Source organism: Salmo trutta, chromosome 3 (assembly GCF_901001165.1).
Source record: "Salmo trutta chromosome 3, fSalTru1.1, whole genome shotgun sequence".
In the NCBI taxonomy this organism is placed as follows: domain Eukaryota; kingdom Metazoa; phylum Chordata; class Actinopteri; order Salmoniformes; family Salmonidae; genus Salmo; species Salmo trutta.
In genome coordinates this window covers 45388660-45414408 of record NC_042959.1, presented here as the reverse complement: position 1 = coordinate 45414408, position 25749 = coordinate 45388660, and the positions used below count along the sequence as shown (strand labels likewise).

The 25749-nt window shown below is 42.2% G+C and overlaps 2 protein-coding genes across 2 annotated transcripts in view; one reads left to right on the top strand and one right to left on the bottom strand.

The window, feature by feature from the left end:
• Nucleotides 1-2011: 2011 nt before the first annotated feature.
• The window catches only part of LOC115165414 (microtubule-actin cross-linking factor 1), a 50268-nt gene continuing 26530 nt past the window's right edge, over nt 2012-25749 (bottom strand). The window contains exons 19-42 of the mRNA XM_029718504.1: nt 24424-24525; nt 24061-24225; nt 22270-22425; nt 21878-22075; nt 21233-21361; nt 11385-11555; nt 10948-11103; nt 10561-10767; nt 10231-10350; nt 9903-10072; nt 9422-9581; nt 9075-9269; nt 8639-8764; nt 7956-8099; nt 7257-7445; nt 6729-6843; nt 5902-6071; nt 5461-5623; nt 5038-5192; nt 4827-4901; nt 4563-4680; nt 4010-4164; nt 3655-3775; nt 2012-3531 (exon numbers count right to left, since the gene is read on the bottom strand). Of these exons, the coding sequence (XP_029574364.1) occupies nt 3506-3531; nt 3655-3775; nt 4010-4164; nt 4563-4680; nt 4827-4901; nt 5038-5192; nt 5461-5623; nt 5902-6071; nt 6729-6843; nt 7257-7445; nt 7956-8099; nt 8639-8764; nt 9075-9269; nt 9422-9581; nt 9903-10072; nt 10231-10350; nt 10561-10767; nt 10948-11103; nt 11385-11555; nt 21233-21361; nt 21878-22075; nt 22270-22425; nt 24061-24225; nt 24424-24525 (3486 nt within the window). The 3' untranslated portion in view covers nt 2012-3505. The remainder of the gene's footprint in view (nt 3532-3654; nt 3776-4009; nt 4165-4562; nt 4681-4826; nt 4902-5037; nt 5193-5460; nt 5624-5901; nt 6072-6728; nt 6844-7256; nt 7446-7955; nt 8100-8638; nt 8765-9074; nt 9270-9421; nt 9582-9902; nt 10073-10230; nt 10351-10560; nt 10768-10947; nt 11104-11384; nt 11556-21232; nt 21362-21877; nt 22076-22269; nt 22426-24060; nt 24226-24423; nt 24526-25749) is intronic.
• Nucleotides 13591-16473, top strand: LOC115176103 (nuclear factor 7, brain). The gene is made up of 6 exons (XM_029735918.1): nt 13591-14118; nt 14936-15031; nt 15122-15352; nt 15457-15479; nt 15559-15686; nt 15787-16473. Exons 1-6 carry the CDS (start codon nt 13723-13725, stop codon nt 16314-16316), a joined length of 1404 nt encoding a protein of 467 aa, XP_029591778.1. The 5' UTR covers nt 13591-13722; the 3' UTR covers nt 16317-16473.

The following is a 25749-nucleotide window of genomic DNA, read 5'->3' as shown; positions in this document are numbered from 1 at the left end:
AATCGAAAACCCACACTTAACACATACCCACACACACACACTTGCTAACAGTGGTAACATACACACACTTGCTTACAGTGGTAAGCATACAGTAAACGATAGAGAAGGCAAGCACTATACAAGACTGAGCAGGGACAAGTTCAGATGCCACCTACAGACAAAATAATGTACGGTGTCAATTTTAGGACATCGTCAGCCTCAAGCCTCATCTGTCTGAGGTAGAGTTGAGGGCGTAGACTTTCACAAGCATGTCACCTGATAAACAGTTTTCTTTGGGTTTATAATATTGATAGGAATTGTAGCACCTACACAGTCATGGTGAGTGAAATCAACCCTTTGTCTGATAGTTGTTGTATGCGGAGGTGTAATTGTTTGAGAGACACATGTGAGGAACGTTTGCTATAGGTGGGACCTTTTGCTTATATGCCTAGGCTCAAAAGGAAGGAAGAGACATACAGTTGGAAGTCGGAAGTTTACATACACCTTAGCGAAATACATTTAAACTCAGTTTTTCACAACTCCTGACATTTAATCCGAGTAAAAATTCCCTTTAGGTCAGTTAGGATCACCACTTTATTTTAAGAATGTGAAATGTCAGAGTAATAGTAGAGATAATGATTTCTTTCAGATTTTATTTCTTTCATCACATTCCCAGTGGGTCAGAAGTTTACATATACTCAATTAGTATTTGGTAGCATTGCCTTAAAATTGTTTAACTTGGGTCAATAGTTTCGGGAAGCCTTCCACAAGCTTACCACAATAAGTTGGGTGAATTTTGGCCCATTCCTCCTGACAGAGCTGGTGTAACTGAGTCAGGTTTGTAGGCCTCCTTGCTCGCACACACTTTTTCAGTTCTGCCCACAAATTTCCTATGGGATTGAGGTCAGGGATTTGTGATGGACACTACAATACCTTGACTTTGTTGTCCTTAAGCCATTTTGCCACAACTTTGGAAGTATGCTTGGGGTCATTGTCCATTTGGAAGACCCATTTGCGACCAAGCTTTAACTTCCTGACTGATGTCTTGAGATGTTGCTTCAATATATCCACATACTTTTCCTTCTCATGATGCCATCTATTTTGTGAAGTGCACCAGTCCCTCCTGCAGCAAAGCACCCCCACAACATGATGTTGCCACCCCTGTGCTACACGGTTTGTTCCCAAGTGCAGTTGCAAACCGTAGTCGGGCTTTTTTATGGCGGTTTTGGAGCAGTGGTTTCTTCCTTGCTAAGCGGCCTTTCAGGTTATGTCGATATAGGACTCATTTTACTGTGGATATAGATACCTTTGTACCTGTAACCTCAAGCATCTTCACAAGGTCCTTTGCTGTTGTTCTGGGATTGATTTGCACTTTTCGCACCAAAGTACGTTCATCTCTCCTTCCTGAGCGGTATGACGGCTGCGTGGTCCCATGGTGTTTAAACTTGCGTACTATTGTTTGTACAGATGAGCGTGGTACCTTCAGGCGTTTGGAAATTGCTCTCAATGATGCACCAGACTGGTGGAGGTCTACAATTTTTTCCTGAGGTGTTGGCTGATTTCTTTTGATTTTCCCATGATGTCAAGCAAATACGCACTGAGTTGAAAGGTAGGCCTTGAAATACATCCACAGGTACACCTCCAATTGACTGAAATTATGTCAATTAGCCAATCAGAATCTTCTAAAGCCATGACATCATTTTCTGGAATTTTTGAACCTGTTTAAATACACAGTCAACTTGGTATATGTACATTTCTTGAATTGTTATACAGTACAATTATAAGTGAAATAATCTGTCTGTAAACAATTGTTGGAAAAATTACTTGTGTCATGCACAAAGTAGATGTCCTAACCGACTTGCCAAAACTATAGTTTGATAACAAGAAATTTGTGGAGTGGTTGAAAAACGAGTTTTAATGACTCCAACCTAAATGTATGTAAACTTCCGACTTCAACTGTAAATTAATATGTTGGTTGTGCATAAAATAGTCCGAATTAAGGCAGAATGGAAGAAAGAAAGTCAAGATCTCATTGAGAACTAAAACTTTTGTATTTCGGGAGGGTCACACCCCGTGAAACAGTTGTTCATCGGTAATAAAATAAACGTAAGTCTATTTCTCTAGTCCTAAACACTGAAGCTAAGTGAATTAAATCAGAAAATGTGTCACCACACACACATACAGAACCAAACCGATGCACTGACTGTAGTTCAGTAAATAAAAAGTGCATTTCATGGGGAGAAGTTAATGTGTGAAGAACATCACTTTCAAATGTCCTGTCATATAAAACCTCCAGTCACTATACAGCAGTAACATAAAAAGTACATCTACAATATCACAGTAATGTTCCACTTAAACATTGAACCCTTAAACATCAAAAGGCAAAACCAAACCTGAGAAAATAATCTCAACAAAAGAATAACCCATGCCCATCTTCATACAAGTTTTGATCTTACAATGTAGCATTTAAAACAATTCTTTAACAGGACGTTAAAAAGAAACCTTTAACTGACAGTGTAGCATCAGTTCAGGTTGAAGTTGAAACATGAAAATGCAATGTGGCCCCGCCAGCAGTGTTTCCTTAGCCTGGTCCCAGATCTGTTTGTGCTGGCTTGCCAACTACTCTGGACGTTGTTGGCGAAGCAGTACAAGCAGATCTGGGACCAAGCTAGTGTTTCTATTATGTCATGGAAGAATAATTACAATGGTGAAAGACGATGAAAGCATTGGCTGTGTAGGTTTGTGGCGTCATCTTTTGGACGTTCTGTGTCTTGTTACTAAATACAGGGCCTACTCACGTATTTGCATTTGAGCGCATTTTACAGACCCACTCATTTCAAAGGAGAAATGCAGTACACACAGTAACATAAAGGAACTAATTATGACAGTAGATGATGAAATCCTGACTTTATATAGCTTCGAAAATGAAAATCCAGTTGCTGCTAATACACGTGTTTGTTCTTGTAGAGTTTTGTGATTTAGCTTCAGGCCGCACCGTTGCTTGATTCGCAGCTTGCCCTGACATCATTTCTAAGGGCGCAGGGTAAAACAAATATTGAAGCTAGATTGTAAGCTATACTGATAGCCGTCATGCAATTCGTATCCATGCAGACTGTTCCAGTATCTCTATACTCGGACTCTGTCATATTTGGGAAACCAGTGTTGAAGTTGAATATTGATATAGATGATCGGAATGATGACTATATCAATACAATGACTCAGCGAGGAGTGTAGCGGGATATGACCAGGTTTAGGTCAGAGGTCATGTCCAGATCGCTAGCTGACCAATCAGAGGCTCTCCACAGAGCCTACAAACACAGTCTCCAATAGAGTATCAGGCCCTTTTGTATCACTTCTGAAGGTTGTGGAGTTCCCCTTAGTGGCAGTCTATGGGCTTGTGACTGAGGCCTTGTCTTGTTGGTCTCTCTCTCTCTCTCTCTCTCTCTCTCTCTCTGGACCCCAAGGCTGTAGTGGAGCTCATCACTGTAGCGTTCACATGATGCGCGTAGTGGACATACCTTCCTCATCATGTGGGAAGTCTTTCAGCTTCCTCTTAAAATACAAAAAAACAAAAGCCATTATGTCAATGGAGGGGCTATCATGTTGAACTCATCTGAACAGTACTATAATTGCAAGTCAAATTCCGTTCGTAGAGGGTTGATTTACTGTACACACCTGATTGTGAAAGAGAATCCTCATCCCCCGCAGTGGAGAACTGTAGATCTGACCCCAGAGCAGCTATGGAGCTCCTGGGCCGGATGCAGCGGTCGCCTGAGAGACTCCTCCGCAGTAAGGCCTGGAACATGGAATAGAGATGATCAAACCATGATACTAGCCACCTCAATGACATGAATAGGTGATCTTACCTTATTGCTTTGAGGACTATCATACTTCTACAAAGGAGAGTGTGTTGGTTTGGTGCTAGTATAAAGTTACAGTGGTAAGCTTACCTTGTTGGTTTGTAGGCTTATACACGGGTAGTGATAGTGTTTCGGGGTTTGGTAGTACACTATGATGGACGTGATCTTACTTTGCGTGTTAGGGGGCTGCTTGGCGCCGAGGCGCTGCTGTAGAGACTCAGGCTGGAGTTGGACCTGCTGACCGTCAGGGTTTTAGACGAGCCTCCTCTCTGGGAGTTGTCGAATAAATACTTCTCCTTTATCTTTAGGTTCGTCCGACCTTTCACTGTGAAATAAATAACAGACATCAATGGTCATTGTGAATCTGGCTTCATTTAAGCAAGCGTTTTTGGAGGATGTAGTGGATGCAATGCAAGTGGAAATGGACTGTATTAAAAGCATGCGGAAAGAGCTCTACAGTGCTTCCCAGGTCCCCAGGGGTGCTGTCCCCATGCTTTTGAATGCACTGCTAAAAACAGATACAAGCTGTTCCACTAGCATTGCTATAAAAAAAATTCTAGCCAGGAGATTCTGGACGTTGCTAAATGACCAGCTAACAAACTTCAAAACGGTTTGGACGAAATGACAACATCCAAGATTAGACGAAAATAAGCTAAAAGTTAAAACCTTATAATTGAGAATTATTTATCAATCAATGCGGTCCTACTTTAAGTCTCCACTAACCTCTACAAGGGTCATTCTTGACCAGGAATTCATCAAGTGCTGTCCAACCTCCTCCCACTCGTACCATCAGGGTACTGCGCAGGATACGCACCATCCGCAACTGTTGGGAATCCCCAAACTACAGCAGAGACCAACGAAAAACATAACTGGTTTCAATAGTCTGGCATTAACAACCCTATAACCAAAGTTTTCACTGGGTTCAATTCAACACATGTTCCTTGTTACAATGACCGACATACAATCAAAAGGTTTAAGGTCCCTCACCCTGTAGCGGTTGGCACTGATCTGCTCCACCTGGAACCTCTTGGGACAGTTGCACTGAGACACCTGTCGACTCACCTGAGGGAGATACGGGAGTCAGTCAGTCAGATAACGTTCATCAAACACAGCTGTGTTTAGGTGTAATACGTGGAACTGTATGCCGTTACACCTTTGAAGATCATGGGCATGAAAACAACTCTGGGAGACATTTTACCTCCTCATTGATCTGATCTGCATCTAGCGTCCTCCTGTAGGGATCCCGGCTGGGATGGAGGGCACTCACAAACTCATAGTAGTCAATGAAGCCGTCCCCATTCATGTCAAAGATATTAGCCACTGCATTCATCTCCAGGGAGTTGGTGGGGAATTCTAAAAAGGTAATATGTGGATTTGTTTAAGTTTTAGACTTTGAATCAGTGATGGGAGATGACATTTAAATAACATTTTAATAACAGACTGATCGAAGGTTTCTGCTGATTAAATAAGGCCATCGTTCTCTCCAGGACATTAGTACCAAGTGGCAGTTTTATACACAAATCAAATCAATAATGAATGGGCGTTGATATTGATTAAATGGATATAGGGTTTGAGTGACAGACGCTGAGAGGCTAGGAGTGGGTATGAGGGCAGGGCTTACTGGATGCCAGGACGTTGTCGATTAACTCCTTCTTGCTGATTCGTCCATCCTGGTCCCTATCGATGTTTCGGAACACATCTAGGATCCGAGACTTGAGGTGGCTGATCCACTGCATGTAGCGCTTGCGCCAGACGTTGAAGTCAAAATTCGCAAATTCCTCCATCTATTTGTTGAAAATCAATAATATTAGTGACAAATGACATTAACACTGTACATGGAGTAATTTAGATCCAGATTTGAAGCTATTGAAAGGGAAACTCGGTAACACTTCTGAATACACTCTTCATAATGCATTTTTTACGTATTAACTAATGCACTTTAATGCACCAATAGCTGCTCACAAACGTTTACAACTACGTTCATAAAGCATGTATGGGAACGCAGCATACCGCTGTGAAGCAAAGAGTTAACACATAGCTGGCAGTATGTTGTGCCAGTCACCTCTTGGAGTCTCTGCTCGTGCTGCTCTAGGCGGCCCTGTCTGGCCAGAGCCAGGAGCCAGAGTTTCTGCCAGTGGCTGACCAGCTGACTCAGCTGAGGGGTCTGAGGGTCCAGGTTCTCCAGGGGGAGAGGGACTACTGTAGGCTGGAGTTTCAGAGTGCTCCTCCTCTCTGGAGCAAACACAGGAAGATGGATACCTCAATTAGCTTAGTATCTAACTTCAAGGAGCATTGTACATAAAAACAATTTAAAAAAATGTTTTATCTCAATATCAAATCATTTCTGGGGAACAATGAAGTACCTTACTGTGGTCAAAAATATACAAAAACAGCAAAGAGGAATTTCTCAAGCAAGAATTTAGCAAGGACTGTCTGGGAGTGGTATGATTGGGTGGAGGGGGGGACTGAAAAGGAGCAGTTACTGGCAGAGAGGTTTGGAACTCTTTAGTCTTTTAAGTAATTTACCGCCCGGTGATGTCGATAGGCAGGCCAAAACTCAATCCCATCAAAATAGGCAGAACTTTCAGGTGGTCTTTTCAAACAGCTCTTCCACTAAAAAGGCATTATCATCATTTTCACAATTTCACACTATTATTCCAACTTCATAGTGTGGAAATATATACAGTATAAAAACACAAGACAATTAATTACATGTTTGACTACATTGGGCCTTTAATGTAAAATCTGTCCATGTTTGACATAATCCTTCAAAAAATGTGCACGTCAACATTTTAATATGGCTCAGATTAGTGCTGTAAGTAAAACAGTTATTCAATAATATACAAAGTCCCTAAGCCAACAGGTTGCAAACCCTAACCCTTCACTTACTTGTCAGTGCCTTGCGGCACGGCGAAGCCTGCTGTTTGGGGATCAGCTTCTGTTTGCAGGATTTTGTGGCATGTTCTACATCTGGTTGTTTTCGGTTCAGCTCCTCCATGAATACCTGGAGAGAGGAATGGTGAGTTATTATTTGAGTCTTAACTAAAAAGAAGTTGAGTCTGTAAAGAAAAAAATCAATAGTATTTTGTGAACTAATACCCGCACTTGACTTTTTCCCCCTTAATAGCTCTGACTTTGCTGATAGCTACTTTATTGAGGGAAAATGTCCTTACTATGTGATATGTGGTTGTCCCATAAAGCTATCTTAAAATGAATGCACTAACTAACTCTAAGTCGTCTCTGGATAAGAGTGTCTGCTAAATGACTAAAAGGTCAAATGTAAATGTATTTGGTAATTGTATACTGTGTGAATTGCAACTGTTTAGCTGTGTTTGTTAGTCCTGTGCTCTGTATGGTTTGTAGCTCGTAGAGAATCTATGGTTTGGGTCTGTGAAACTCTGTGTTTATGTACTATACCATGTGTTGGACGATGAGTTCCTGGTTGTGTTCTATGCTCTCAGCCGGTGGCTCCTGGTCTCTGAGGTTGAGGGCCTCCTTGGCAGATGAGATCCAGTCCAGTAGGCGCTGCAGCTTCTCCCGCTCAGCCTCCAGAGCAGACAGGCTGGCCTGGATCCTCTGGCCCTGCTGCTGGGCCCAAGTCTGCACCTGAATCAGAGAGAGAGAGAGAGAGAGGGAACACCAGTAAAAAGTTATACCTGGATTCTGTATTCAGCAATCAGCAAGACCACCTAACAAAAAAGGACTAACTGCAGACCGACTGACTGCAGATTGACTGACAGGCTGTCTGGCTGGCCGACTCACTCATTCCCTTTGCACCGGCTAGCACATCATAGGCAGCAACAAAAACACAATTCCTCTTCAAAATGGATCAAACATTCAGTTTTTTTTGTGGGGGATGATCAATGTAAATATAACCTAGCGTAGCAGGTGCAGAAAGACGCCTGAGCAGAGATCCCACTTCAGTTTTTAGGGGAAGCAGAAGTTTGGCTGTAAAATACTGTATCCCTGAAAACCGGATCTCAGTGTTTTCTGGTGGCTCCGCAAAGGCAAATTTAAATACCTCAAAGAAATAAGGCTACGCCGATACAACGCTTAAGTCGTAGTCATTATATTTTTGTCCTACGTAAAGTCCTAAGTAGGTAAGAGTGGACTCACCTCTTCGTAGCGGATCTTGGTGACGCTGATCCAGGACTTGAGTGTGATGATGGAGTCTGGGTGACAGGAGGACAGGATTTCCTCACTCAGACACCGGATGCTCTCTAGCTCCATCTCCTGGAAGCTCAGGGAAGTGATTGACTCCTGGACACACGGCACAAACACAGAGCTCATTACACCGCCTGTCTACTGGGTAATGCCATCAAACTATAAAACTATGAGTAAATACAAAATGATCAGAAGCTTGGCATCTTGAAAGTCAGTAAAACTGAAAAGGCAACCACAAAACTGAAACTACCTCCCTCCAGCCATCTGAGTCCATCACCATCTTTCAGTCTAGCCCTACCTCTTCATCATGGTCTACCCTTAACCCCACTATCCTCACACACTCTTCTCAAGCACCCACTATCTTCCACTTACTCACAGACACACACAATACCTGCTCACTCAGTCATGCACTGACACATCACACCTTTTCCCTTCCTTGAGCCCAGACCCTACTCTTTGTTTCATGTTTATGTCCTTTTGCTTAGTTTGGCGTTGTTTTGTTTTGATTTCAGTTTCTTGTTTTTCATTTGTACAATTTTAAAGCAACTTGAAGCCCTGCTATGAATTGTTATTATGCTATTTATGCACCTTAATAATGGAGGCTACAGTGATATTAGGTCGAAATGTCTACCTACCTCATGTTGTTTGCGAAAGGCCAGCAGAGCTTCCTCCTCCTCAGGGATGACCCCGTACTTCAGCACCCTCTCTGCCTCTGCCAGATGCTCCAGGAAGGAGTGGACCAACCTGTGAAACTTCTCAGCCTGACAGAGACACACATGTGAAAGGACAATAAGATAAACCGTCCTTAATAGAAAGACATAACAAGACCCTTGCCTCGTGCATGTTTATAACAAGTCATAAATCATTATACCTGCAGGCTTTAAGTAAAGTGTTTAGGAAGGATATACTTTTTTGTCCAAGAGGGGGGAAATTGACTTGGACAATTTCTGGGGGCTCATCCGAGATGTGATCTTTGATATACCCCGTCCATACTGTACAAGTACATTACTTAACACTGAAGATAAGTCAAATATGATCGTAAAATGTGAATAAGACAGTATGGTGAGTTACCTGTTGAAGGGCTGCCTCCAGCCTGGCCTGCTTGGATACGGACAGTTTACACACATCCTCCCAGCGTCCCTCCAATTCGTCCATCTGCTCCTGCAACCAATGGGCATCAGCAGTGCTGCTCCTGGTCAGGTCCCTCACCGAGCGCTTCAGGGTCCTAATGCACCCGGCTCGCTTCCCCAACTCCTTCTGGAACACCTGAGAAACAAGAGAGTCCAAGAGAATGTCAGCTTGAGAGGAATTTCATACCCTGTATTGCCGTCATACCTCAAGAAAGGTATTGTCATGGTGTCCATAGGAAAGCCTCAATATCTTATCGAATCACATACACAGAATATCTAAAAAATGACCTTGTGCTTGTCGATCAGATTGTTGACCATGTCTTTTTCCCCACCGACAGGTACGTCTTCAGCCAGCTGTGGCTCTGCTCTGTATAACCAGTCATTCAAGGCTTGAAGAGCATCTGTGAATCTGCCTGAAAACAGCAGTGCCTCCTCCAGTTTGTGTTGCCTGAGGAAAATTCAATTTGATCATATACTCTGTCAAAGTTGGCCAACCGCGTTGCCCAAATTGATTCCGATCACAATCCACTCCCTATCCCTACCCTTGGCTTTGATGTTTGTAGATCCCTTCAATGTTTGCAGATCTGTTAGGTGGAAGCAAAATTGTGGATAGTCCACAACTATTTGGATTGAACCTATCCTATCCCTTCAGGTCTACAGATATCAAAGGCCTAGGGGAAGAGGTAGGGAGCAAATTGGGACCAGTATTTAAAATAATTTTAGCTGTGTGGAAATGCCATTTCCTTCAGCAGTGCATTGTGTCCCTCACCTTTCCATGGATTTGCCACTGATGGTATCCCATGAGTCCCGGAGCTCAGAGAGCAGGTTCTCCAGGTGCTGTCTGTCCTGGGCGCTCTGAGAGCTCTCATGGAGGCCCCGCCCACTCTTTAGAGTGGCCTCGTACATAGGTCGCTTCGAACGCAGAAGCTTCTGGAAGTCCTAGGAGCACACATACAGAAAAATACAGGAATTAAAGGGAAATATGTAATTTTGCTGAACTATCCCATTGACAAAAACAATAGATTTAAATTATACATTCCAAGCTTGAAAAATATTCAGAAGAGCTACAATTATTTATATAATTTCTTTAGGCCTACCTTCTGTTCGGTGAGCTGCAGTTTAATTTCCTCGTGGTCCACAGCGATCTCTTTATGTGTGTCCAGCGTCTGCTCCACCTCAGTCATCCAGTCCACTACGAGGCGCCAAGATTCACTGAACTGAAATATTAGAGGATAACGCGTGCTTGTTATCATGAGTGCCCTTCTAAATTGGACTATTGAAACTGAGGCATTAAGACTGTTCGGAGGGTTACGATGAGTTAATAGACCGAGGATGTCGGGGAAAAAATTATAATGTGGGGTGGAAAATACAGAATAGTTCATAATTACCAAAAAAACTATATTTCAGAGATGGTTCTGTATCTATACCTGTTTTGCATTCTTCTTGACGTCCTCTAGTGTTCGGCCCCTCTCTGTGGTGCGCTGGTGAAGTTTCCTGTAGCGGTCCTGTACGGTCATGATCAGGTTGTGAACCACGTCACAGTCCTCCTTCCTGCTCAGCTCGGTCAGCCTGGAGCCTGCAGTCTCCACCACTGTCTTCTTCTCACTGTAGCAGTTCACCTCACTCACCAGAGTCTGAGGGGGGAAATACACTATGATTTATCATATACACACACAGACATCATTCGCACATGCACACACATATGCACAAACACATACTCTCACACACATAGACACACAAATGCATGTGCACATGCATGCTAATACACACAAACACAAACTCACATGCAGGCACACACACACACACAAACCCACCCGGTGGTCTTGAAGCTGGCCACAGACTGTGTCCAGGACGAAGCTGGGGGCAGGCAGGACTCCTATGGCCTCCTCATACTTGGCCATCCTGGTCAACAGCTCCTGGACATTACTGTGGAACTCCTTTGCCAGGCTCAACCCTTCGGTTAGCTTAGCCTACGAACAGAACAGATATCACACTTTTACACGGGTCATCATGTTCTTAGGCCCCTCGTCGGTGTCACTTAGCCTGGTCCCAGATCTGGGTTGGAAGAAAACTGACTGAAAAAGGGAGGGACTACCTGAACTTATCCAGTAAGAAATGCTCCTTTCCGTTTTCTGTAGCTAAAACATTGTTGCATGCCCTAATCAACACAACCCTGTATGTAATGTTGACAATGGTCAGAGGAGTTGGCTAAAGCACATAGATCTGGGAGCAGCCTAAGTCTCACTCTCACCTTGCGATCCTGTACTTTCCCGTAGACGGTAGCCCACTTCTGCTCCAGGATACAGAGGCTGTGTTCAGTGCTGGAGCCCCGGGTCACGTTGCTGCTCTCCAACATCCTGTGGATGGCGTTCCTCACGTCTGTGTAGGCATGGAGCTTGGAGTCCATCTCATTACACAGCTCCTGGGGCGGTACAGAGAGGGAAGAGGGGACGTTTAAAAGAGTTTGACGTAGACCTAGTGGTTTACGTAGCGGGCTCCGGATGACATCCCCTTGCAATGGGGGATTGAACCCTGCTCAGCATCCACTATGTCCACTTATATACAGTACGTCTCCCACTTTCAGATCAGCAGAGTTTAAGAAACTCCACCAGTTCCTAGATGAGGAAGAGACAGCCAGGATAGCTGCCCTGAGAGAGGAAGAACAGCAGAAATCTGAAGTGATGCAAGAAAAAGCTGAGGCATTGACCAGAGACCTCACAACCCTTTCAGAGACGATTGTAGTTATCGATAAGGAAATGGAAGTTGACAATATCACATTCCTGCAGGTAAGGGGGTCTGTCAAAATGTTAAAAATCCCATTGCTGTGGAACTGTTTCTCTCACAGTCGCTTGATATTAAAAGTGACATTTGTCCTCTTTCTTTTTTATAGAACTACAAGGCCATACTTAACAGGTAAATCACTTTTTTTTTTAAAGTGTCTAAATATTAATATTTTTTTCCATTCCACTGACGCCATCCATTTTTTACCATAGAGCTGATTGCACATTCCCAGATACTGAAGATACTCAGGTAGTATCAGGAGCACTGATTGACATGGCCAAACATGTGGGATCTCTCAAGTTCAAAGTCTGGGAGAAGATGTTTGAGTTTGTTGACTACAGTGAGTGCATTTTTCCCCCCAAAATGGGTTTCTCTACTGTATGTCTCCCACCAATATAGTTCAATATTAATATACAACATCTCTGCACCCTCTCCTGTTCCCAGGACCCCTGGGGAAGTGCACAACACACTAACACTCTGTACTGTCCGCTCCGTAACACCCTGAGAGTGGTGTGAGACTGGTGGAGTGGTCTTGATGCTCCCCAGAAGGCATCCGTCACTGAGACTAGTCCCAGGGATAATAGTAAGAGAGAGCACTATCTCAAACTGCCTAAGCCCATTAGAACCTAGGGGTATTGACAGCCATCCTCAGCCCCAATAAGGCTCCTAGCTGCCTGGGAGGGAGAACATTGGACAGTGTGAGATAAATAATGAATCACTAAGCCTGGGTCCATCGCATTGCCTGCCTGCCACTCCATCTTAAAGAAAGAGAGATGGCAGACAATAACATTTAGTAGAAGCTCTTGGAACTGCTTGCTAAAAAGATTAAAGCATACCTTGGGACAGGTTTACCCTGAATGGGATTCACTGTGACTTTTTCCACCAGATTTTAAAGGTAAAATGTTACATACTGTATTACAACAGTGTGACGAGGTGACCATGTCTTTATTTTTACGCCGTTTTAATAAGCAATACCTTCAGAATTTCCGCGTCTTCACCATTAATAACCATTGCTTTTTGCAATGTCTGGATACTTACTGACATCCAGTGGAAAAGAGGTGTGCTCACATAGGTAAAAGTCCTCACAAAATGGTCGTTGTTTTATGTCACTCTAGTATGAATTAATGAGTAACATTTCATTTTCGTGTCAAATCGTCATTTGGCAACTCATCCCTTATGGGATTAATTGGCACATAAACAAACATTAATAATAATTCCCTGTGGTAATTCGATTTCTTCTTCTGGTGTTCTCTGCATTACGCATCGCATAAAGAGTGAAAAATGTAAGGTAAAAATCAATACATAATAGTAAATAAGGTTATTCAAACATTTCAAAAATATACATACATAAATGCATACATACACACTGTATATATACACACATACGTACCATATACAGATAAATAAATACAGAAAAAAATAAACAAAAGGCATTTGAACCCAGTCTGGCACAAAGAGAAGATTTATGTGGGAGACAAGCCTATGCACAATCTATATACACACACGTACCATTTACCACATAGAAGCTAAATATATGTACAATTTAATTATAGGTAGCCCATTTATTTATTCCAGGCTTTTAACTAAATATTCCGCAAACTGAAATACACAATGGACAAAAAAAACAGTAGTTTGTACAATATTTTGCCTATCGGTAGGTACTATACTGTACATACGTCCAAGCCTGAGTTTCTGCACGGAGGCAGAGGGAGTTTAGTTTCTGTTTCGTTTCTTGGTAACTTGTGGGTGAGGTCCATTTCAACCAACGGGGAAAGAATAGCACAGACGATCCCTGTGTGTGAAAAAGAATGGCTGCGAGTTTGTCTCTCTGGGAGGAGCACCTCTCTTGTCCCGTTTGCTGTGACATCTTCAGGAACCCTGTGGTCCTCAAATGCAGCCACAGCTTCTGTGAGGAGTGTCTGCAGAAATACTGGAAGGATATGGAGAATCCGCTGTGTCCCGTATGCAAAAAAGAGTGTTCATCTGACGAGCAGAGTTTAAGCCTCGCCTTAAAGAGTCTCTGTGATTCCTTACAGAAGGGGGGTGAAAACATCAGATCTGATAACAACTGCCAGCAGCATGGGGAGAAACTTAAAATCTTCTGTTTCGACGATAAACAGCCCATCTGTGTTGTCTGCTACACATCAAAAAAACATAAAGGTCATGACTGTTATCCCATTGAGGAGGCTGTGCCTGATTTGAAGGTGAGACCATTTTGTAAACTTTTTGTTTACTTTGCTTTCATTTAACTGGCAATGTATCTCCCTCAGTGACAAAACCAATTGCTTAATCAGCTTAATTGTCTGAGTTGAGTGGACTTTAAAAAAAAATATGTAGCTGAATTTGAAAAAGCTTGTTGCGTAAAATTGCAAGTTCATGTTTGCTTGTGGAAGGCAATGACGAAAGACACTGCACAAAAACGCTCCTTCATTTTTGACATTGATGAGGAGAGCACAGCACCAGAGAGGATGAAAACCACTATCTACTGTCTTTGAGAGCACAATTTCCGTTGGTCTTGTCTTGTGAGGAGTATATCTGTCTGTAATAAAACCCTTTTGTGGGGAAAAACTCCTGATTAGCTGGGCCTGGCTCCCAAGTGGGTGGGGCTTAATGAATACATTAGGGCCTAATGAATTTATTTCCATTGACTGATTTCCTTATATGAACTGTAACTCAGTAAAATCGTTGAAATTGTTGCATGTTGCTTTTATATTTTTGTTCAGTTTAAATTATACACCGGATAGGTGCAGTGAAATGTGTTTCACTGCAAGGCCCAAGGCAACCAACCAGCTGCAATACGATTTCTAGTTACATTTGGGCATGTTGAATTGTATTTTCACTCAACCTAAAATTCAAACAAATTTGTGAATGTTGGTTGAGCTAATACGCCCAAATGTTGCACAAACAAAAAAATGGTATTGCATCTGGTTGCCTTGATTTTTGAAGCTGAATCAACACGTTTTTTTTTTTACAGTGTGGGTAACTAAATCAGATGTTTGACAATTATCACTTCCAATCTAGAGTGAAATCCAGGCTGTGGTTTCCACTTTGAAGAGCAAACGAGAAAACAAGAACACAGCCAAGATGTGTCATCAAAGCTGGGTGGAGCACATAAAGGTAGCTGTTATAATGCATTTTAATTAACATCAACATTTGAGTGAGCGTTTGAGCAATGTTGAAAGTTTAGTCGAATATGTTCTATTGTAGGGCCAGGCCCAATGTGCAGAGGAGCAGATCAGCAGAGAGTTTAAGAAACTCCACCAGTTCCTAGATGAGGAAGAGACAGCCAGGATAGCTGCCCTGAGAGAGGAAGAACAGCAGAAATCTGAAGTGATGCAAGAAAAAGCTGAGGCATTGACCAGAGAGCTCACAACCCTTTCAGAGACGATTGTAGTTATCGATAAGGAAATGGAAGTTGACAATATCACATTCCTGCAGGTAAGGGGGTCTGTCAAAATGTTAAAAATCCCATTGCTGTGGAACTGTTTCTCTCACAGTCGCTTGATATTAAAAGTGACATTTGTCCTCTTTCTTTTTTATAGAACTACAAGGCCATACTTAACAGGTAAATCACTTTTTTTTTTAAGTGTCTAAATATTAATATTTTTTTCCATTCCACTGACGCCATCCATTTTTTACCATAGAGCCGATTGCACATTCCCAGATACTGAAGATACTCAGGTAGTATCAGGAGCACTGATTGACATGGCCAAACATGTGGGATCTCTCAAGTTCAAAGTCTGGGAGAAGATGTTTGAGTTTGTTGACTACAGTGAGTGCATTTTTCCCCCCAAAATGGGTTTCTCTACTGTATGTCTCCCACCAATATAGTTCAATATTAATATACAACATCTCTGCACACATCCCTATAGCTACTGTGACCATGGATCCGAACACAATGTCCACTAAGTTCACACTCTCTGATGACCTCACCACTATGACATACTGTGACGAGAGGCAGAGTCTCCCAGATAATCCCGAAAGGTTTCATAATGTAGGAGTGTTGGGTTCTGAAGGGTACAGTAAAGGCATCCATTACTGGGATGTGGAGGTTGGAGATAATGATAACTGGATATTAGGAGTAGCCAAAGAGTCCATGCCACGCAAGACGCAAGTCAAAATGGAGCCTCAGAGTGGATTGTGGATCATCAAACACATCAGTGGGAAATACAAAGCAGGTATAAAATCGCACGTCCAGATCAAGGTAGATGAGAGCCCACGAGTGATCCGAGTACTACTGAACTGTGACAAAGGGGAGGTGACATTCTGCGACCTCACCAAGAACACTACTCTGTACACCTTCAAAGACAAATTCACTGAAAAGGTGTTCCCATACTTTAGTAGTGGAAGTAAGATTTGCCCACTGCGCCTTTTTGTAGCGGGAAAGGCGAAAACTAGCTAATTGCCAGGTTTAAGTGAGGACAAAATGTACAAACATATGCAATTATGTAATGACTGTATGTACTGACATTAGCTGGAAGGTTGTGAAAATTGTTTGACTAAAACTCCTCTTAAGGATCGGACCCTTTTCAATTTTCGCCTAAAATGACATACCCAAATCTAACACATTGAAGCAAGGATATGCATATTCTTGATACCATTTGAAATGAAACACTTTGAAGTTTGTGGAAATGTGAAATGAATGTAGAAGAATAACACATTAGATCTGGTAAAAGAAAAAACATTTTCTTTGTATTTTTTTGTACCATCATCTTTGAAATGCAAGAGAAAGTCCATAATGTATTATTCCAGCCCAGGCGCAATTTAGATTCTGGCCACTAGATGGCAGCAGTGTATGTGCAAAGTTTTAGACTGATCCAATGAACCATTGCATTTCTGTTCAAACTGTATCAAGACTACCCAAATGTGCCTAATGTTTATTAATAACTTTTCAAGTTCATAACTGTGCACTCTCCTCAAACAATAGCATGGTATTCCTTCACTGTAATGGCTACTGTAAATTGGACAGTGCTGTCAGATTAACAATAATCTAAGCTTTCTGCCAAGATCAGATATGTCTATGTCCTGGGAAATGTTCTTGTTACTTACAACCTCATGCTAATCGCATCAGCCTATGTTAGCTCAACCGTCCCGTGGGGGACCCACCGATCCTGATAATAAGACACTCTGCCGTCTCAGAAGTAATGAACAAGTGCTTTACGCAGTTGCTACAGTATATAAAAAAATGTAATGTCAGTAATCAAAATAAATTATATATGTAAGTTTCAATTGCACCTTCCTAGTCATTCAATGAACACTTGCGTTTACACATTCAAATAAAAGTTTGAATGTACTGTCATTAAAGATATCAACCACTAGATGGGGATATCCAGCTATATAGACATCACTATTGCTCAATGCCACACTGTAAAATGTGCATACAGTCAGAGTAGGTTCCTCTGAGCTGAGACAAAACCTACAATTACAATACACATTAGGTTTCAATGAGATACAGGTGGATGGGTAAAGGGGTCTTACCCTATAGTACTATGAATCTCTGAACTTGGATTTCATTTTTTGATCAGGGCACTGGACCGTTTCTGTGGGCAGCTACTAGATAGGTCCAGTGGCAACCTGTCATTCAGGGCAGTTCAGTTTATTTTGTTGTTGCCTGTTTGCATGTTATTTTGGCATTAATACAGTATGTGTCATATCAGTTTGCAAACAATGTAAATTAAAAATATGTCATACATTGAGTCAATAAAGCTGCATACAAACATGGTCTCTTTTTTGCATTCTTGAGTAAGGCAGCTCCAACATGCAGGTGTTTCAGCCTAGCTCAGTGCTTTCTGTGGTGGTGGGGCAGCCAGCAGAATATACGGAGCGTGGGGCTGGTAATGTTCTCTAGTTGCGCTGTAATTGGCTCAATGTTCTTTCACTCATGGGGACACTACGTCACCGCAAAATATACAGGTAGAGCTAGAAAATTCATGCCCCTTGGGTGCTGCCATAGAGTTACATTAGAAGTGCCCATCCAAGACGGCTCAAGGTCATTGGCTACAGATAAAATTACATCAAATCACATATCTACAGTAGCTTTGATTGGATTGATCATGTCAACATCATACTTTCAAAAGTAGCAAGCTAGCAGTCATCATCATGAATCATGTCGACAACCTACTGGCAAATCCTTTTCAATCCTTGTCATATGAAGAGAAATTATAGATACAATGTATCGGTGCTCATCGGCCATTGGATATAAACGTTACACAACAAGTTGGAAATTGCAAATTCAACAATGAGTGGTTTGGAAGGAATCAGTGGCTAACTGCAAGCAGTGCAAAGCAATCACTTGCCTGCTATTCAGTGGAGTGGGTGTGTGGTCCAAGTTTGGGTTTAAGGGTCTCTTTTCCAAGTTTAAAAGGATAAACATTTAACATTGGCCATTCTGTCAATCCAGCATAACTTCTGCTGAGCTCAAAACAACTGGAAACTCGGAACTGGGAAATCTCAGACTTCAGTGAGTTCAAGACAACGGGGAACTCTGAAAAATACTAGCTCTGACTCGGTCATCCAACTCAGAATTGCAAGTCGGAACTCGGTCCTCTTTCTAGAGCTTCAACCTGAAGATCACTGACTAGTGGTTAGAGCGTTGGACTAGTAACCGAAAGGTTGCAAGTTCAAATCCCCGAGCTGACAAGGTACAAATCTGTCCTTCTGCCCCTGTACAGGCAGTTAACCCACTGTTCCTAGGCCGTCATTGAAAATAAGAATTTGTTCTTAACTGACTTGCCTAGTTAAATAAAGATAAATAAATAAAACAATTTCAACCTTGTTTTTTTTAGAGTTCACAGTTGTCTTGAAAGCACCATAAATCCAGAGAGTGCCAGACTTTGATGACAAAATTTGCCCACGAAGGACCGCCGCACCACCTTCCTGTTCAAGTAAGCACAGCACAACAAGGTGAGTCCAAAATGTATTGTATGCTGCTGCATGAATGATGTAATATGCCAGGGAGATATGTATACTGTAGATAAGAAAGTAATACTAAGTATACAGTATGTTGTGTAGTAAGCTGTTAGTAGCCCATGTGCCTCACCCTAACAATGTGGTCCATTTTCCCCTCATAATTTAGCATACTGTTCTGACTTGGTGGTGCACATGTAGCCTATAGCCTGTTTTAGGGAAATGTAATCATTGAATATTGTAAGAGCTGTCATTGTCTGCTTATACGCCCCCTTTATATATCCTACGGTTATGACTTGGTGTACATGGAGAATACTGTAAGAACGACCCATGTTCTGAATTCTGTCGCTGTACATTTCAAAAGTGCTGAACAAATAGGTACAGTGAATTCGGAAAGCATTCAGACCCCTTGACTTTTTCCACATTTTGTTATGTTACAGCCTTATTGTAGAATGTATTCAATTGTTTGTGTTTTCTTAACAATCTTCACACAATACCCCATAATGACAACGAAAAAATAGATTTTTTGACATTTTTGGTAATTTATAAAAAATAAAATAAAAATTAGAAATATATTATTTACATAAGTATTCAGACCCTTTACTCAGTACTTTGTTTAAGCACCTTTGGCAGCGATTACAGCCTTGAGTCTTCTTGGCTATAACGCTACAAGCTTGGCACACCTGTATTTGGGGAGTTTCTCCCATTCATCTCTGCAGATCCTCTCAAACTCTGTCAGTTTGGATGGTTGAGCGTCAATGCACAGCTATTTTCAGGTCTCTCCAGAGATGATGGATCAGGTTAAAGTCCGGGCTCTGGCTGGGATACTCAAGGACATTCAGAGACTTGCCACTCCTGTGTTGTCTTGGCTGTGTGATTATGTTCGTTGTCCTGTTGGGAGGTGAACCTTCGCCCCAGTCTGAGGTCCTGAGCGCTCTTTTCCCATTCATCTTTCCCTCGATCCTGACTAGTCTCCCAGTCCCTGTCGCTAAAAAACATCCCAACAGCATGATGGTGCCACCGTAGGGATGGTACCAGCTTTCCTCCAGATGTGACACTTGGAATTCAGGCCAAATGGTTCAATCTTGGTTTCATCAGACCAGAGAATCTCGTTTCTCATGGTCTGAAAGTCATTTAGGTGCCTTTTGGCAAACTCCAAGCAGGCTGTCATGTGCCTTTTACTGAGGAGTGGCTTCCGTCTGGCCACTCTACCATAAAGACCTGATTGGTGGAGTGCTGCAGAGATGGTTGTCCTTCTGGAAGGTTCTCCCATCTCCACAGAGGAATTCTGGTGTTCTGTCAGTGTGACCATCAGGTTCTTGGTCACCTCCCTGACCAAGGCCCTTCTCCCCTGATTGCTCATTTTGGCCGGGCGGCCAGCTCTAGGAAGAGTCTTGGTGGTTCCAAACTTCCAAAAGGTTACTGTGTCCTTGGGGACCTTAAATGCTACAGAAATGTTTTGGTACCCTTCCCCAGATCTGTGCCTCGACACAATCCTGTCTCGGAGCTCTATGGACAATTCCTTTGACCTCGTAGCTTGGTTTTTACTCTGACGTGCACTGTCAACTGTGGGACCATATATAGAAAGGTGTATGCCTTTCCAAATCATGTACAATCAATTGAATTTGCCAGCGGTGGACTCCAAGTTGTAGAAACATCTCAAGGATGATCAATGGAAACAGGATGCACCTGAGCTTAATTTCAAGTCTCATAGCAAAGGGTCTGAATACTTAAGGTATTTTATTTTTTATTTTTTTAAATAAATGTGCAAAAAAAAAAAAAAAAAAATTCACTTTGTCATTATGTGGTATTGTGTATAGGTTGATGAGGAAAATGTTTTATTTAATACATTTTAGAATAAGGCTTTAACGTAACAAAATGTGGGAAAAGGGAAGGGGTCTGAATACTTTCCGAATGACTATGTCCGTCCTAGCTCGCTCATTAATGCCTTAATCAAAATTACAGATTGCCTCTTATCTGCTCATCATCCCTTCATGCCATAGTTCGTACATCTCAATTGTCAGTTGAAACCATGTTTGTTTAAGCAAGTCAGCCATATCAGCTATGTTTTTTTAAAAGGCAGTAAATTATGCTATATGAACTGTTTCGATGCTATATGAACTGCTCTGCTGATAGCAGTGGTAAGGTGTTGGGACTGCTGTTGAGACTCTGCTGTTGGGACAGCTTTATGTAGTCCCTAACAGTTTGTGGGCACCGTTTGTCACTGTTATAGTGCAATTAATGTGTTGTTTGGAGTTGTGTTTTGTAGTTGTGTGGCTTTGCTGGCATGCATTAAAAAAATATGAGGGGGGAGGGGTTTTCCCCACCAAGATTTACATGCTAAAATCGCCACTGGCTAGGTCAGTTATTGAGGTGGGGTAGAGTTGGTGTGAGGTGTTGGGTTGGCCTTACCAGGTGTGCGTTGAGCCTCTCGCTGGCAAAGTCAGGCATCCCCCACACTGTCTTACTGGAGGACAGCCTCAGGTCTGTGTTCTCCAACCACTGAAGAAGATCCTGGATCTCCATGGTAACATCTTGGACCTAGGGTAGAAAAAAATCATAAATACATCTCTGAAAACCATATTCATAATCATTTAATTATCAATTACTAATCTGTTATGACTGCAATATTTCAGATTTGACTAAGTCTGATTCACCCCCAGAGGGCACCACAAAGCAGATAATCATTCAGTACTAGTGATATCGGAATGTTGGGAGAAACCTAATAAGTAGTTTGGCCTAAGAGTACTAATAAGTAGTTTGGCCTAAGAGTTCTAATAAGTAGTTTGGCCTAAGAGTACTAATAAGTAGTTTGGCCTAAGAGTTCTAATAAGTAGTTTGGCCTAAGAGTTCTAATAAGTAGTTTGGCCTAAGAGTACTAATAAGTAGTTTGGCCTAAGAGTTCTAATAAGTAGTTTGGCCTAAGAGTTCTAATAGGTAGTTTGGCCTAAGTGTTCTAATACGTTTGGCATCTCTGAGAAAAAGAGATGGAGGGATCATGAAAAATAACCTTTAACTTGCCACTTGGTCTATTCCCAATTCCCAATCTCTCCTCACCTGACTGAGGTTGTTCTCCAGCTCTAGCTGTCTGCGCTCTGTCTCACAGCGGACAAACTCCCAGCGTTCATTCAGCTGCTCCAGCCGCGGGTGCAGACCGTGAGGGCTGTCCCCAGTCCCCACCTCCAACAGGCCCCGCCCCGCCTGGTTCAAAGACTCCACCGTACGCACGTGGGACATGACATCATTACGCAGCACCTAGAGTGGAGAAGAACATAGCACCACTTGATGACAATACTGTAATACACATGATATTTGCATACAAACATCTTATGCTCAGAGAAATTATCCAATAGTATCATCCTTCCTCAAACACACACACCCATAGGTGTCAGAAGCTTTAAAATGGCATTGTTCCCAATACATTGTGTTGATCCATTTAAGTCACAAACCTTGTGTTTGGCCAGCTCTATCTCGCATGCCTGCAGGTCGATGCTGATTGGCCGACTGCCCTGGAGGAGGTCGGCTGTGTGGGAGAGCCAGGTGTGCAGCTCATCCAGAGTGTTCTGGAACTGACCCAGGCCCAGCAGGGAACACTCCAGCTGATGCTGCAACCACAAGCAATGAAAACACATTAACGCATTGTCCGACCTCTTCAATACCATAACCCTAGCCATTAAAAACAATACTGAACAGGTGTTGGTTTCCTGAACACAGGCTAAGCCTTATCCTAGACTAAAAAACATCCTCAATGGAATTTCTCCATGGAAAGTGCTTCTTAACCTGTTGGGGCTAGGGGGCAGTATTTGCACAGCCGGATAAAAAACGTACCAGATTTAAACTGGTTACTACTCTTGCCCAGAAACGAGAATATGCATATAATTAGTAGATTTGGATAGAAAACACTCTACAGTTTCTAAAACTGTTTGAATGGTGTCTGTGACAGAACTCATATGACAGGCCAAAACCTGAGAAGATTCCATACAGGAAGTGCATCTCTATCGAAAATACAGCATCTCTGCTGTAACGTGACATTTTCTAAGGCTTCCATTGGCTCTCAGAAGGCACCAGAAAGTGTAATTGGGGTGTCTGCTGTCTCTGGGCGAAGAACAGCAGGAGAATTTGTGAGTGGTCAGCCTGGGAACAGTGACACTGGAGATGCGCGTTCATGAGAATTCTCCATTTTTTTTCTTTCAGCCTTTGAATGAATACAACGTCGCCCGGTTGGAATATTATCGCTATTTTACGAGAAAAATAGCATAAAAATTGATTTTAAACAGCGTTTGACATGCTTCGAAGTACGGTAATGGAATATTTTGAATTTCTTTGTCACGAAATGCGCTCGCGCGTCACCCTTCGGATAGTGACCTGAACGCACGAACAAAACGGAGGTATTTGCATATAACTATGGATTATTTGGAACCAAAACAACATTTGTTGTTGAAGTAGAAGTCCTGGGAGTGCATTCTGACGAAGAACATCAAAGGTAATCCAATTTTTCTAATATTAATTATGAGTTTGGTGAAGGCCAAACTTTGTGGGTGTCAAAATAGCTAGCCCGTGATGGCCGGGCTATGTACTCAGAATATTGCAAAATGTGCTTTTGCCGAAAAGCTATTTTAAAATCTGACACCACGATTGCATAAAGGAGTTCTGTATTTATAAATTCTTAAAATAATTGTTATGTATTTTGTGAACGTTAATCATGAGTCATTTAGTAAATTCACCGGAAGTTTGCGGTGGGTATGCTAGTTCTGAACATCACATGCTAATGTAAAAAGCTGTTTTTTGATATAAATATGAACTTGATTGAACAAAACATGCATGTATTGTATAACATAATGTCCTAGGAGTGTCATCTGATTAAGATCATCAAAGGTTAGTGCTGCATTTAGCTGTGGTTTTGGTTTTTGTGACATATATGCTTGCTTTGAAAATGGCTGTGATTATTTTTGGCAGGGTACTCTCCTGACATAATCTAATGTTTTGCTTTCGCTGTAAAGCCTTTTTGAAACCGGACAATGTGGTTAGATTAACGAGAGTCTTGTCTTTAAAATGGTGTAAAATAGTCATATGTTTTTTTGAGGTATTTGTATTTCAGGCCAAGCGATTCCACTGGCTGTTGACTAGCTTGCGTCCCACCTCGCCCAGGTTAATCCAGTACTAGGATTAATCTGTGTCTGGGAAACCAGTCCCAGCCAATTGAATTGCACATATTGATGAGTGATTGAGTGGAGTCTAACCTGTCTGCTGACAGTCTCTGCCTCCAGGCTGTCCCAGCGCTGTCTGAAGTCACACAGGGGAGAGACAGATCCGGGACGCTCAGAGCCTGGAGACAGCCTGCACACAAAGCGGTGGTTCAGGCTCTCCATCTCGATCTTCTTCTGGTATAGCTCCCGTTTAAACTCCTGAGGAGAAACAGCAAATGTTTCAGATAGTTTACAGAGCTGGCAATGTAGAAAGATTCAGAATCAGAAAAAGACTCAAAGGTTTAAAGTGACAATTATGGAATGTCTTGCTTATTGCTCCCATGATAAATTATTGGTTTGAGTTTAGGAAAGAGTGGGAGCTCTTCAGTGGGTTCTGTTTGTGTAGAGTAGACTCACCTTGAGATCACACAGCTGCTCTTTGACTGACTCCAGGTCAGTTCCTACCAAGAACTCCTCTGTGGATCTCAGCTCTGCTGACTTGAGCCACTCGAAAAGCCCCTGTGAAAAAACAAGAAACTGTTTTTATATGCTTAAAAGCATAATTTATTCATATGCACACAGTTTGTGTCACAAGAGACTATTAATAGTTGCTCCAATTGAAGTTGGAAGTTTACATACATCTTAGGCAAATATATTTAAACTCAGTTTTTCACAATTCCTGACATTTAATCCTAGTAAAAATGCACTGTTAGGATCACCACTTTATTTTAAGAATGTGAAATGTCAGAATAATAGTAGAGAGAATGATTTATTTCAGCTTTTATTCCTTCATCACATTCCCAGTGGGTCAGAAGTTTACATACACTCAATTAGTATTTGGTAGTGTTGCCTTTAAATTGTTTAACTTGGGTCAAATGTTTCAGGTAGCCTTCCACAAGCTTCCCACAATAAGTTGGGTCAATTGTGGCCCATTCCTCCAGACAGAGCTGGTGTAACTGAGTCAGGTTTGTAGGCTTCCTTGCTCGCACATGCTTTTTCAGTCCTGCCCACATATTTTCTATAGGATTGAGGTCAGGGCTTTGTGATGGCCACTCCAATACCTTGACTTTGTTGTCCTTAAGCCATTTTGCCACAACTTTGGAAGTATGCTTGGGGTCATTGTCCATTTGGAAGACCCATTTGCGAAAAAGCTTTAACTTCCTGACTGATGTCTTGCGATGTTGCTTTAATATATCCACATAATTTTCCTACCTCATGATGCCATCTATTTTGTGAAGTGCACCAGTTCCTCCTGCAGCAAAGCACCCCCACAACATGATGCTTTCACCCCCATGCTTCACGGTTGGGATGGTGTTCTTCGGCTTGCAAGCCTCCCCCTTTTCCTCCAAACATAACGATTGTCATTATGGTCAAACAGTTCTATTTTTGTTTCATCAGACCAGAGGACATTTCTCCAAAAAGTACGATCTTTGTCCCCATGTGCAGTTGCAAACCGTAGTCGGGCTTTTTTATGGCGGTTTTGGAGCAGTGGTTTCTTTCTTGCTGGGCTGCTTTTCAAGTTATGTCGATATAGGACTTGTTTTACTGTGGATATAGATATTTTGTACCTGTTTCCTCCAGCATCTTCACAAGGTCCTTTGCTGTTGTTTTGGGATTGATTTGCACTTCTCGCACCAAAGTACGTTAATCTCTATGAGACAGAACGCATCTCCTTCCTGAGCGGTATGACGGCTCTGTGGTCCCATGGTGTTTATACTTGCGTACTATTGTTTGTACAGATGA